This window comes from Lissotriton vulgaris, chromosome 9, assembly GCF_964263255.1.
Source record: "Lissotriton vulgaris chromosome 9, aLisVul1.2, whole genome shotgun sequence".
In the NCBI taxonomy this organism is placed as follows: Eukaryota; Metazoa; Chordata; class Amphibia; order Caudata; family Salamandridae; genus Lissotriton; species Lissotriton vulgaris.
Genome location: NC_141697.1, coordinates 335,203,750 through 335,218,502, shown reverse-complemented (window position 1 = coordinate 335,218,502; position 14,753 = coordinate 335,203,750). Strand labels below are relative to the sequence as shown.

The 14,753-nt window shown below is 41.2% G+C and overlaps 1 protein-coding gene across 1 annotated transcript in view; it reads left to right on the top strand.

The window, feature by feature from the left end:
* CALM1 (calmodulin 1) overlaps positions 1 to 13,448 on the top strand; it is a 59,520-nt gene extending 46,072 nt beyond the window's left edge. Inside the window, exons 4-6 of the mRNA XM_086937671.1 lie at positions 1,371 to 1,477; positions 5,594 to 5,729; positions 9,027 to 13,448. Coding sequence (XP_086793797.1) covers positions 1,371 to 1,477; positions 5,594 to 5,729; positions 9,027 to 9,055 — 272 coding nt within the window. The 3' untranslated portion in view covers positions 9,056 to 13,448. The remainder of the gene's footprint in view (positions 1 to 1,370; positions 1,478 to 5,593; positions 5,730 to 9,026) is intronic.
* The last annotated feature ends 1,305 nt before the right edge of the window (positions 13,449 to 14,753 follow it).

Here is a 14,753-nt window from a genome sequence, read left to right as displayed (position 1 = left end):
TGTGTGTTGTGAAACTTTGAAAGAAGTCTTGAGCAGTTGAGGGCACTGACCTGTTCTCGCAACAGGTCATGATTGCAGTCTAAAGCTTCTGGTAAGTCGAAGTGGAATGTAAGGCAAAGTAGGTGGCATCCCCCTTCTCATCCGCAGCAGATTTCACAACTGATACTGATGCACCCTAAGTTTCTGGGCAGATAAGAGACCTTCAAAGAGGCCATGTTAAGAATTGTTGGCAGTCTTCTTGCTCAGTTTATTGTGCATTCGGGCCCAAGGGTCAATGGCCTTGGACCTGCAGGATGCCTTTTTTTTTTTTTTTTTCTTGGTACCTGTCCTGAAGTACCATAGACTAAACTTGCTGTTCAAGGTAGGCAGTTTTTTTTTTTTTGTTGTCCTGGTCACATGCACTAACGCCTGAAGGTCGCTTCAGTGCCAGGGTTTGGGCCACTTGAATCGTGCTAGCCTTCCATGGCTAGACCTGAGCTTTTCTACATTTTTTTTTTTTAATTAAAAAGATCCAGGTGCCCACCTCCTGCATGGTCTCTTTTAAACAGACTTTCTAAAATTAAGAAAATATTGTAGTACTGCAATTATTGCCATATTTTGGTGAAAATGCTGTGTTGCTTTTAGCCAAGTCTGTTTCTGAAACACTTACCTCTTGTACACGGACTATCATGTTCAAAAGCATAGCAGCCTCCTTTTTTTAAAAGATTTAATAGTTTAGAATCTATTCTTTTAAAGGTGACACTCCTAGTATCCATTAACTATGCTAGAATCACAATTCTGTATAATCCTCGTGATTCTGCAGAGGTGGTTGACTACGTTCGAACAACCAGACCGTATTTTTAGGTGTATGTGTGGGTCAGTGGGAGGGAGGTTCTCCTTTTTATGTCCAAACCAGTTGTTTCCTGTGGGGCCTGCTGTGCGTAGTTGATTTAACATTTGCTCTGCTTTTTGTTGTATACTGACCCCAGCCTCCATGAGCAGGCATTGCTATTTCCAACTAAACACAAAAGGTGATGAGTGGAGGAGGAGGGCCAGTCTGCATTGTGCATGGCAGGTCCACCTATAGAGTGGTATTGCTATATAATGAAGTCTTGAACTTTGATTACCCTTGACGTTCTGTAGTCCTGATTGTCGATCATGGTCATTTGGGGTCATAATGTACATTAGGCCACCACTTTTTTAATTGTGGGTCAAAGTGCGTAATTAAACTAAGATGGCTGCCTTAATGTAAAGCAGGGCCTACAGATAGATCTTCACTCTATAGGAGATCGATAACCCCACATAGAGTAATGTGGTCTGCTCCTACTTGTGGATCATTACCTAGAGCAATCTTAGTTAATTGTAACCCTTTTGTTCAATTTTATCTTCAGGCAATGGAACCATTGACTTTCCTGAATTCTTAACAATGATGGCAAGGAAAATGAAAGACACAGACAGTGAAGAAGAAATCCGTGAGGCCTTTAGAGTCTTTGACAAGGTAAGGTTGAAGGAACTAATTAGGTCGTACTCTTGCTTTTTGGCCAGAGCCAACCTAAATGTAGGAAAAATGTATGGGGGGGGGGGGGGTGGTGGTGGTATGAGACACACAAGCAAATTGTCAAATATTAGGTTGGGTTTTGTCTTTTTGCTATGCCCTTCCTAATTAACCTTCTTTTATTACTTCGGTAAGCCAGGCTTGCCTACTAAAAACAAGAATTTGGAATGCAGTTGGTCTCACATTATTAAAGGTTGAGCTATTGGGATGGCTAAAAAAAAAATGCAACAATAGCTCAAACTTTAATAATGCAAGACGTATTGCATTACACATGCTTGTTAAAAATCTGACCAGACCAGCATCTTCTTTCTATAGTCCGTATTCAGTCTTGCTCAATGTCCGAGACAGCCAATGAATTACAATGCTTAGTGACAGAACATCATAGAGGAAATGGGACACTAATTACTTTTACAGTCAATTCTGGATATTAAAACCATCCGCTGTAGGTGTCCATGTCTACAAAACGACAGTGCCCAAACTGGTCAGAACAAACTTTAACAGGAACATGCAAGCGCACACAAATAATATATATCCAGTATGGCTCAGACGTTGGTATGACTACCATGGTGAAAGAAAAGTATTCAAGATTTGGCCTCAAAACATAAAGCAATGAAAACAATAGGTCCAAACATTCAGGCCTAGTCAGACATGAGCTTTTAGTTAGGGGCACAAGTCTTAAAACTGGAGGCCTTAATTGATCTTGCCTGGGGTGGTCAGGCTCTGACCAGGAGAAGCATCCTGCTCATAAAAGTGCTTCCCTTTCAAGTGGAAAGAAATTGTATCCGTAAGCCACGCTGTAATGGGCAACCACTAACAGTTTGCCATTTATATACCGGCTGGGTGTAGGTGTCGAGAGGAAAGGGACTCCAAATATCCCTTAAACTTCCCCCACCCACCACTACTGGTATAACCCAAACAAAAACACACAAACTAAGGCTGTAAAAACAGTGTCGTATTATATCTTCAATTTATCCAGACTAATCCCAAAGACCATTGTTCATCACAATATTCTTTACTAAGTTATTAATACTAATATTCATACATTAAATAACCGGTCTTTACCACTGATTTATATTATGCGAAGGGCTTATCTTTTTGGGTACAATTCATGTTAACATTTGAATGAATCCCACAGAACATTAACTTACCACTTATTACCCCAATCCTAGTGGAGTCTAAAGAATTGGTCCAGGTTTGCAAGTACCTGTGCCCTCACTACAGCTGTAAAAAATCTTACTAGACTGTAACAATAAAAGAAGATGCATGTATAAGTGAAGTCAAGCTTTACCTAAAAATAGAAAAATGATGCCAGCACAGCCGGGCCATGTTCCACTTATAATGGATATAAAGAAATCCCAACACATTTTGGCCTTGCTTGCACCAGTGAGCAAGTGATCCAGGTATCACAGCTACCGCTTGGAATTCTAGAATTTACCACATCAAAACAGGACATAATACATCACTTACCCTAATTTTATTTCGTCTGATCTCCACAACGCACACAGTGTGTCCCTGGTGCGCCCCCACTGTAGTAGCAGCAGAACTGACAAACCGCCACCTGCACTGCCTCACAATGGTAGTCGGTAGGCAATATGCTGAGGGCAACTCCAGGCCCGACCATCTGCCTCCACCAGCAGGTGGCCCCTGGCTGTGGAGAGCTGCTGTAGATGCGTCTGTACATGGGACTGGCAGCAGGGTGCCTCACAGCGCAAGCAGATCTTCTGGGCGGGTAGGGGTGGCCCCCGGCGGCAGAATACAGTGTAAGACCGAGGGAGTCTTCTCCACATTGAGCAAGTTGAACTTCTCCACAATGTTAGCAAGTTTTAAATTCTTCAAGGTGGGTTTCTGGTTGTAGTCCTGGTTGCACTCAGGGCAGAGAACAATCACAGTCTCTTTGGCCCAGGCCTTGCCAATGCAGCCCCTGCAGAAATTGTTTGCAAGGTAGCAAGTACTGGTTCCACAAACACATGTAGGCAGATGGGGCAAATCAGCTCCTCCTCAAAACAGTGTTTCCAGTTCTCTGCCAACTTCATCGCAAAGGGGTACAATCAAGGTCCTATCAAAGAACGGAAGAAGCTTGTGAGATGAGTCTAATTTAACGTGCACTTTTTAGGCAATGAGATTTTATCTCGCTGCACGGATCTAACGACAGTGTGTGCTCAGGTTCTGCTAGTCCGTGACCATCACGCAGTTCAGTACATACACCATATACTGATATTTCTGACTTCAATTTGAAGAGTGTTGCAAGGCAATGTTGCCTGAAAGATGGCTCCCTAGAAGTCTCAAGCATATCAATGTCAGAATCGTTAACCCCCCCCCCCCCAGCAGCGATCGATATTCACGTGAAGAAACACAATGTCCACGTTCCATACAAGCCGTCAAATTGGATCTGCGAATATATGGTTAGTAGTATAAACTGTTTAACTCTGCAAAACACCATTAATGAACAGGATCACTGAAGGTGAACCCAGCAGTCGAAAAAGAAACAGTGGTGCGCTCTATCCCCACAGAGGAGCAGGGCCTGGAATGGAAACTAGTGGTGCGCGCGCACCAGAGGAGCGGGGTGAGGGAGCATGGCAGCGAGGCGAACGTGTTCTGGCCACCGTCTGGAATGGGCGGAGCTAAGGTGGGACATGAGCTCCCCTTTGCCTAATCGCGCGCCTTAATAGACACGCTCAAGCCAATGGCCGCTGGGGGGAGCATGATCACACGCACTTTCAAGAGGTCTCTCGCAAGCAGTGCTGCTCACTGCCACGCTAGGCGCGAGACCTAAACACTGTTGCACTGCATGTTTCCGCAACCTGATTGGTTGCGAATATTGTAGGTCTGTCTCCAACAAGATGGTACCCATTCCTGCTGAAAGGTGGGCGGAAAAATATCAGTTGATGGCAGCTAGCTCTGTTTCAACTGCTGTTGGGGGTAATCTAATGGGGATATGGTGCGTATTCCTATAAGTAGGTAGTGCCTTTATTCTGACTAAAGCCTAGACTTTTAAGCTCTCAAGTAGAGTGCATCTGCTTTCTACTGTAGTTCCATGACACATCTTCCACTTGTAAGACTCTTGAGGCGTAAAAGCTTACAAAGACCCATTTGTCCTGATGGAATTCTTCAAAGGCACATAAGATGCAATGGAGAATGCTTGTTTGCAATAAGATGAGGACCAGATTATTCAGGGACTAATCTTTCTCTTCGTTGGGCGAATTTATTGTGCAAATTTTGAAGCAGTTAAAGCGGTCTTGTGTGATGCGAAATCTCATCAGAAACTAGTGGCTATATCACTGAATAGGTGTTAAGTCCTGAAGACACACCACACTTAGTGGTCTTCACAATCTAAGCTACCTGCAGCTAGTGAAACTACGCCCTACAAGGTGTTTCACTAGCACATACATAGGCAGGTTATATAGTAGTGTCTCAAACTTATACAATTAAAGCAATTTCATATCAAAATAGCCAAAGTTTATGTAGTACTTCGTATAAAACATAATCATTATATTACACTAATGCATTTAATTTAAATTGAGACGCCATGTCTTTTCCTAACAATTAAGGTGCCTCAGATATAATTAATCGGGGCAAGACAAATTTCCGAAGACCTTAATCGCAGTAGATAAAGCATACCCATCTTATTTTGCGCACTGCCATTATTAGGCATAAACACAGAAAAAGAACATAACTATCTATATCCTGAAAAGCATAAATTAAATACTGCATTGTCTGGGACATTTTGGGAGATTCGGGAACCAGGCATCTTGCATTTTTCTACTTAAAAAATCAGCAGTCCTTCGGCCTGTTGTAGATCGACCCAGTATTTAATGAGGTTTGCACCCACATATCCAAGTAACTACAGCCTGAATGATCCAGCTGCCAGAACCAGACCCTAATATTCGATGGACTGCTACATTATAATTTAAATATGAATCTACTGCAGACACTTGATGCAATCTTCCACTAAATCGCTTGTACAATCTGCTACTAAAGCCTACATGGAGTACCCCTAAATTTTGGTAATATCGAGGTACTGAACTAAGAATTTAACATGTTCCCATTTTTTTCCGTTAGGATGGCAATGGTTACATCAGTGCAGCAGAACTTCGCCATGTAATGACAAATTTAGGAGAAAAGCTAACGGATGAAGAAGTAGACGAAATGATCAGAGAAGCAGATATTGATGGAGATGGTCAGGTCAATTACGAAGGTAAGCTATTCAAGATCCTAAACACTAGCTTAGTTTCATTGTGTGCTAGAAATTCTAATTGACCCATAAGTATCCAGCTCCGTTTGCCCGTAAGTTTCCTTTCAGTGGTACCAATAATAAAATATAGATTGTCATGTCTGAGGCCTTGTAATTTAGTAGGATGTGATGCCAGTGAACGTTGTGGAAACTGCCTTTTCAAAGTACACACCTATGCAAAATCCTGCTTCCTCAGACTAATGTGATATATACCCATACCCCTCTGTACGTTTTCTGGCGATACGAAAGCCTGCTACCAGCTTTAAGACATGCTCATTTCAATCTTGGCTAGCCCAGGGCATGTACAATGGGCATCTTGTAATGGATGTTCATATATTTATTTGAAACACCTTTACAAGAGGAGTCACATGCATGAACATTTAAGTTTGGCCATATTGTAGTGGCGTTTCAAAAATCTCCATTACGACATGGCTACAGAGCATGTGGAAACAAACCCATTTAACATGAGGACCATAGACATTCCTACAGTACGGTAGTATTGCATACTGAATGTTGAATGCCCAGTCTCCCAAGTCATTACATGGGAGTTTTAAAACCATACTGATTCAGTTTACCAATAAACGTTTTCTTACGACTGGTGTAGCGCTTTCCCACCCATATCAAGGTCTCTATGCTGTCTGGTAGTTGAAGTGTGCACTTATTTGAACTTAACTCGCCTGGTGATTTCGGAGATTTCGGAAGGAAGAGGCCAGGACTACTTTGTGAGGCATTTTACTTGGCTACCGGGAGATAGCTGTGGGTTTTTTTTTTTTTGGTATTCATTTCTTTATTAATTTCTTCCTATACGGTGTCAGTTTAATGCTGTCACGCCATATGGTGTACATACAGTACTATCCGCAACAGAAGGAATGCAAACCTGATCACTCATGTTAAGGTCTACAATTGGGGAAGTAGCAGAGACATCAGATCACAGGGACATAGCATTCAGTGTCATCTCCGCTCCACCCAGGGTGGACGCAGTTGCAGAATGCCTGTACTTGGATACTATTGATGAAGGTATTAGGCTAGAGTTGTTGGATTATATCCAATAGACCGGGCATGGAATGGGCATGCAAAGAACTATTTTCCTAACTATTGTGATCATTTGAAAGAGGACAGACTGTAGACTGACAGTCACCTGGTAGAAGTGATTCGCCAATGACCGGCTTACGGTTAAATAGGTATCAAGCTTTTATTTACCCTTTCTGCCACCATGGTTGTAACCTTGCATTTACCCATGCCGTATTCTGCATTTCTCTTGCTTCCTTGTCACCCTCCTTCTCCTATACTCTGGTTCATTCCTGCTGACTAGTATTATGTTAAGAAATGTGACAGTTGGTAGTGTTGTGGCTTCCACGTGAGACGCTACTGCAAGCTGTTCCTGAGCCTGTTATATAGTGGATTAAAGCTAAATTGTTTGCAACTCTAGTTTGCAGTGTTCTAGATTTATTTGTAACACCCCAACCCCATTGAGTCCCTCACTGTATGTCCTAAAGATTGTGGACGTGAAGTTCGTATCGATCATCCCATCTGTCCCGAACTACTATTGTGCTGTCTGACTTGTGAAACTACTTGTGTATGTTTTGGCCTGTGCTCAGATACTTGTTCATATCTTGCTCTGGCAAGCTGCACTTAAAGCATGGTGAGAGGCGCAGGGGGCACAGGGTAACATAATTCAATGGAATCCTTACAAGAACTGAATGTACAGCCTATGGGCTCTACTCAGCCCCTCTTGCCATTTGGAGTCTAATGGGTCTGCCTCAAAGGTCACCTTAATGTTGCAGTCACTTGCGCTGTTTCAAAAAGCAGGGATGCTGAGGCCTATGCTGGCATTTAATTCCATTTTGGCAGATTAATGTTCAATACTAATTTGGCGAAGTGAGGGTGTAGGGGTGGTGAATGTCCCTTGGTTTCACAAACTTTTTGACTAGACTACACATGGCATTCCGTAGGTCAGCAAGTAATGATTCTGTAACGTGATTCAGGGGTCCAAAGACCAGCCTAATAAAATGCAAGCAATGAGTAGATAGGGTGAGTTTCTAGAACTTTCGTCTCTAGGTGTCGTCCGGACCCCCCCCCCCCCCCCTTATATTTTGCTAAACTGTATAGCACACTAATCACCGTTAGGATGTCCAGGTACTTAAGTAGGTGAGTGCCCCTCAGAGTAAATCGAAGTGCCATGTAGTTAGTTTCTCGTCTTCCTCAAGAATTGAGGAGATGGCTCTGAAGGAGGCCATTCCATGCTGTACCAGTGTGGTGATGTTTCTTTGTATGTGTGCTTGTATTTGACTTGACTTGGCTGCATCTGTGTATGGGGAGCCAACGGAGATCTGAGGTGGGTTGAGGAGAGGGTTCGTCGTGGGAGTCTGAGTAGGAGTCCTTCAGCAACGTTCTGGATGGTCTGGAGTCTAAGAGCTGCTTGGAGATTCTGGCGAAGAGTGCATTGCCGTATTCTATCCTGCTAGTGATGATTGCTTGTGTGACAGTACTTTTGGTGTTCTGTGTCAGCCACTTGATTTTTTTTCAAAGTATACTTGGATGTGGAATCGGGTGGCGCTCACTGATTTGACTTGTGCCGTCATGCTGAGCATGTCACCCAGGGTGAACCCCAGATTTCTGGTGTGGTCGGTGAGTGTTGGTCCTTGCTCCGATGGCTACTAGGTGGCAACCCATGGAAAGGGCTTCTACCAGAAGACCAGTACTTCATCTTGCAGAGTTTGATTTCAAGCAGTTTCACTCATCCATTCTGCTACCATGATGTTGCAGTTGGTGAAGCTGTTTCTGATATTGGTTATCTTTTCTGTCAGGGAGAGGCTACTGAGAAATGGGGAGTAACTTGTTTCTGTCTTCCCAGTAATGAGCACAGCTCTGCTTTAGTGATCCGAGAGCACTCCCAAAAAAGCACTAGCCCATCAAAGGGCCATTATGTAGTGATTACTGTATCTCCAAATATTAAACCGAAACCGATCCTTCAAATGTATAAAATCCATATTTTCCTGGGACCTCGCTAACCTGGAGTCTTTTAAAAAGGAATCTGCTGAAGAGGTAGTATGGGCGAGTAGCCTTCTTTCTTTCCAACCAGTGTATTGGCATCAGTGAGTGGGACTCTTCCAGGTCCCTGTATTGGGTATTGCCAGTTGAACTCATTAGTGGGTGTAAACAAAGCACAATTCTCCTTTAAAGTAATTTCTATCACTTTGTTACTATTCACATGTTAACAAGCGTGCGTTCTTTAAATTATGTCTTTCTCTTTCTCTTTAGAATTCGTACAGATGATGACTGCAAAGTGAAGATCCCACCCCTCCAACTCTTTCCCTCTAGAAGAATCAAATTGAATCTTGTACTTACCTCTTGCAAAAATGTTCATTACTCATTCTGTTTCTGTATAGCAAAACTGAATGTCAAGAAAACCTACTGTCCACACAAATCTGCATGTAATGGTTGGTGGTCCTGTTCCCAAAAGATCAAGTTAAGCATCTGTTTTACAGTCTAAATACTTCGACCTTGATCAATAAGGAAGCACTTTGTGGACTCCTTAAAGTTCCATTTGCTAACTACAATGTTTGGGCTGGCCGGTTTTTCATGCATGCAGCTTGACAATTGAGCACAGTCAGACCTTTGTACAAAAAAGTCCACTACATTCTAGGGTGGATTCTATTTAAACTTGTAGTATACATTGTCATAGCTGGTTTACTTTCTAAATTGGTTTACACCTCAGAATGGTATGCAGCAAAATGGTTGAAGGGTGCATATTTTGAGAAATCCTAAAGGCTGAAAGGTTATTCTGTACTTGGCAGAGTGCTCCCAAAAATAAAATTTTCGATGGCATGTCTGTTTAGAATATTGATTTAACATTGTCTGCATCGCACTGTGGTGAAACGGGTGTTGGCCTGTTAACCGTTCACACAATTTTCAAATGAACTATCAAGGGAGCATCTTGGTACTCATGTTTTTAGGGTTCTGTAACATGACTTGGAGCTGGTGGAATACCTTAAATATCTGCACAACAATTAAACATGGCTGTTCAAGATATTACAATTATGACCATTCCAAGTTGTAAATGATAGTCTTCTTTTCCAATAAAAGACCATTAACTTAAAATGTTGTACTAAAAATGTATTCTTTAAAAAAAAATGGTAAATTGATTAAAAAATCTGTTACATGTTTGTATTTGTACAATTAGGTAATTGGCTGAGTAGAGATGGGTATGATGTCACAGTTTTTAGGAATTGAAATGCCTTTGGCGTATTTTGGCAAAGTATTTACAGAGCTACCCCTTAAAAGTACATACATTTCAAGTAGTTGCTCTTGGGCAGATTTTACTTGCTCAATATTTGAGTAGTCTACAGCTTTGAGCGATGTAGCACTTTTGCTGTTCAAAACAACCTGGATTTACATTTCCTATTGTTGGGGCGGCCAAAGGCATTTCTTGTGAAATCTAAAATATTTATTGGTTGCCGGAAATTGGAAAAAAAAATAGTTTTTATTTAGTGGCTTATGACCCCTTCGATAATGCTTCACAACTGTAGCTTGTTGTCCTTGCTTCTGCTAAGTAACCAACATACTTTTCCTAACCAGAATGCAACACATTTTTTTCGAAATGCCCATTTTCCTTAGGATCATTTATGCAACAAAGTTGGACCTTTTTAGGTTTGATTGAGAAATAGGTGTGGAGGGGTAGGGGCCAGAAGAGGGATCCGCATAGAATGCATACCTTTTAATGCGGGCTCTCGACTTTGCCATGGGTGATCATCAAAGGTTGATGTCTTAAACTGATTATCTTTGTAAAGTATTTCACAAATTACTCAACTGCATTCAAACTTGGCATACTGTAAGTAATATGGTTTAATGCATTCTAACATCCGCCCACCTGTTTGTATTTTACAGGGAATAGGTATTCTGCTTTCTGTTTTTAGGCTTGTGCCAATTGTTACGATTGCACCCCCTAAATTCTTACCCTCCTGCCCCTTTGCCTGTTAAGGGTTGGAGCGAGTGTGTTATTGATTCTAAGGTCTTTTTCTTTAATTACACTTCGGACGTAAAATGTGGCTCTCATGCACACAAACTTTATCAACTTGTTACTAAAGGGTGGAAAATGCGTCGGACATGGGTTCACAAAAGACCATTTATCATATGGCAAGTAGAAATACATTTTTGGGTTGATTATCCTGGAGTACTTCAATTTGGGAAGCTTAACACTAACTTGTCACTGGAAAGTTTCTATTTTACCAGAAAGGATTCTCTCAAAGTTAAGAAGTAATTTGAGCTGGGAAAGAGGAATTTGGCCATTGACCTGACAGTTTATGTAGATTTAAATTCTATTTAATTTTTTTCTTTGGGTGAAAGGTGTTCTTTGCAGTTTTTGCAACGGGGAACACCTGCACCAAAGCAATAAGTGTTTAAAAAGAAAATAACCAACTCGTTTTGTGGGTTTTCCACAACTTTCTTGCTGAGTTCATGGCAGAAGTCGGGTGAAGTGTGTAGCTGTTAAACCTTCTTTGAATGTTGCATATCAACATTTCATGATGGTAACAGGTTTTTCAATTGTTCAGATCCGAGATTAGTTATAACTGGGTTACTTTTAATTCTGATTACATTGCCCAATGTCGTCTTTGTCCGCTCAGTCTAAGCAAGGCTCATGCATTTATGTGGAAAACAGTTGATTTCTTAATTGATGTGTAAAGTATTCATAGCTTCTCGTACTCTGGCTCCTATGTAGCTTTCTCAATTACACTAAAGGGCTGCCCAAGGGAAACCGCAATTTGTTAAACAAATTTTCTCCAATTGACTAGAAACTTCGTTAGCAAATGCTGAGGCTGTACTTTGAAACTTCGTCGTTCAGCTTGCCGAATGAATTTTTTTAAAATCAACTTACTCTTGTAAATACTAGCAACATGGCTTGCATGCTTGTGTGTGTATATATATGCAGTCTACTACAACTAAAACTTGTGTTTTTGTACAATTGTGTGCCTGCCTCTGAGAAGCAAGTTGCTTTACACAACTATTCCTTAGATATCTGTATATCAAGCGTATTTGAACTGATACTTAAATGATTAAAGCTGCTTTATGCGGTCACATAAGAGGCGCTGGTCATGGCACTTGAAATTAACCACATTGGGACTACTGTGGATTATTTTCAATACATGTACTAAAGGTTACACATGTTGCATCTAAAAAGAAAAGTTGCGTATGTTGCATTGAAAAGATGTACATATTTTCGAATTATGTACTTTCTGCCATCTCATGACTATCCCTTGTCCCACCGGGCCCCACCTACTTGCCTGCTCCATATGCCAATTTGATATTTTGGAGAATTATTGGGCTGTTATCTCACTTGTGTTCGACTATCTCCAACCAGCAGGTCGGTGAAAAAAGGATCTAATTTCAAAACATTCCGTGTTCCAAAAGTTTGTAGTAATGGAAAGTTAAGCAACCTGCACTTTAAACTGTGAATGCAGGTACAAAGTTACGTAGTAACCTTTTGAGTGATTTTAGTATTTCTTGTAGTATGGAAAAGGTAGGTGGGGCTTGATGAAATAGAAAGGATGTACAGGTGTACAAATAGATGCATCCTTACTATGTCAAGTGTAATGTATATCCTGTAAAAAAAGAAAAAGCAATAAAAACACAACAGGGTAAGCGGTGGCTTTAATGATCGCATGCCCTGGGTGTGTTGAGGCATGAGGCTTGGCCAATTGCCTGCAACCACTGGGAAAGTGCCCTTGGCACAAGCAACCGTGAGTGACTTACAATACAAGATTTGGCAACCCAACAGACTGTGTTTAAATCTACCCTACTAAGGCTAAAAATCTGTTAAACACATTTCAATGAAAAGATGTGTCAGGGAACACTTTTTTGGGGCTGTTTTTCATTGTTTAACAGTTTGGAAGTTTTTATCTGATTGCTCCAGCAGTAAGGTGTATCTGCCAATAGGACCAGAGGGGAATCCCATTAACTTGCCAACATGTTTCTGCCCATGCCATTGGTTCATGCTTTGCATAATGTTTATACTGAATCCCTCCTGATATCACTTATGTGCTATACTAATCATTTTAAATTTAAAACATTAAAGAAACCTGCTTAAACCTCCTCCCTGCTGTATATTGGCACTTTGCATCACATTGGCAACTCCTGATTTCAGTGAAGTTGACTTGCTATAGGAGTAAAATATTGGCTTAAATGCATTTTCTGGCCAAAATGAATTTAATTTTCTTTCATGGTTAGTATTTGTGATCAAAGCTAATATTTTTCGGAAAGCCCACAAATAAATCTAACCTGAAATTACTTTTAAAATTTACGTTTTAGCTCCATCTGATTCAAACATTTCTTTAGAATGTAGATTGTTCTTTTTCTATTTGAATTTGTCCAAACATAGCTTACCTCTAACTTTGCATATGGGAATTGGTTCACTCTTCTAAAATGTATGGATGGGCAGAACTATAGCTGATAATGGGATTAGGCGAATTTTGTCTGCTGCCAATATGTATTTAGGACTTGGCGCTGTACCAACTCCAATGGATTGAAGCTTGGGAAATGGGTTACTCAAGATAGATTTTCAAGAGCAGATCGCGAGAGGTTCTGATACTATGTATGGTTTGCATGGTCCAAGGCATTGGGGAATAGAACTGTATGTAACCAAACTGTGAACCTTCTGTAAGATGTGAGAATAAAACATTCAAACTATTTGGTGTCAATCTGTTTTCTGTTTGCGACCCTGTGTTAATGCGTTCAGCAGTTTGTATCCTTTCGGGTAGCGCCCAACTCTTAATTTCATTTTTGGCTTTAGGGTGTTGATACTTTAAAAGGCGTCTTTTATTTTCCACATGTCTAATAACGAGACCTAATCCAAACTTGCTACTCAATTGCTTTGTTCGTACTGATTATTACATTGTTGCACACCAAGTCATTATCGAAGACTCCTGTAGTTTAGAGTCAGTACCTGTTGTTTTCTCTGTTCTTGCCTTTACTTGTTGCACACCAAGTCATTATCGAAGACTCCTGTAGTTTAGAGTCAGTACCTGTTGTTTTCTCTGTTCTTGCCTTTACTTACAGCAAGGCGAACGTAACCAAGAAAGATACTAGTAGAATTGCCATTAAGGTAGTTTTTAAGATGTTCTTGTTCTACATGGGCAGCTTTACTAGTATTTTCTAATGGAAAATGTAAATAGCTCATCAGATATCTGCTTGGCTCTTGCCTGGACGATCTTTTGTATATGTTTTGTATCGTTTTTTTAATTTTTTTTTTTATACCACTTCAGGGCAGGAATGAAAGCCCGCCAATACTAGATGTATTGGGGAAATCTATATTGTACTTGGAATTTGTACAATGGAAAGCTGACCCAATACTTCACTTGCAATCTGAATTTATGAATGGTTGAATACTGCGTGTGGGACTCCTGAAACGAGGTTTATTTTCTAACGAGGTTTTGAATTAAAATAACCAGGAAACTGGCACAGAGGAGACCACATTGTGTGCTTTTTGTTTTTTTTTCACTGCAGTTTGTAAAATCAAAGTACATTTGACTGAAACCACTACATCTGAAAGACACGTTAGTTATAGATTCCTTACCTTAGAATATTCCCCAAGCGTCGGTCTGGATCCGGAAAGTTTTCTGCTGAGCAGTACCCCTGCGCGCCGGTCACTAGCGTCTTAAGCCCTGGGATGACGTCACAGAGGCTACTTAGGCGGCACCCATGCGTGCTGACGTCAGTTCTTTCTTTTTCCGCGCCGAAAGCTCAGATCCGGATTAAGCACGTACCTCCGTATTTGTAATTTTTTTTTTACCACTTTTTTTGAGACTTTTGTCTCCTTCTCTTGTCTCCTGGTGCATGTAGTGATGCCCGGCTTTAGGTTTTGTGGGTCGTGCTGCCGTAATATGCCAGTGGCGGACCCCCATGATGTCTGACTCTACTGCCTGGAGACCGACCATGACTCCCGGGATTGTCGGGACTGCCGAGCTATGGCCCGAAGGCCTTGCAGGAGCTGTA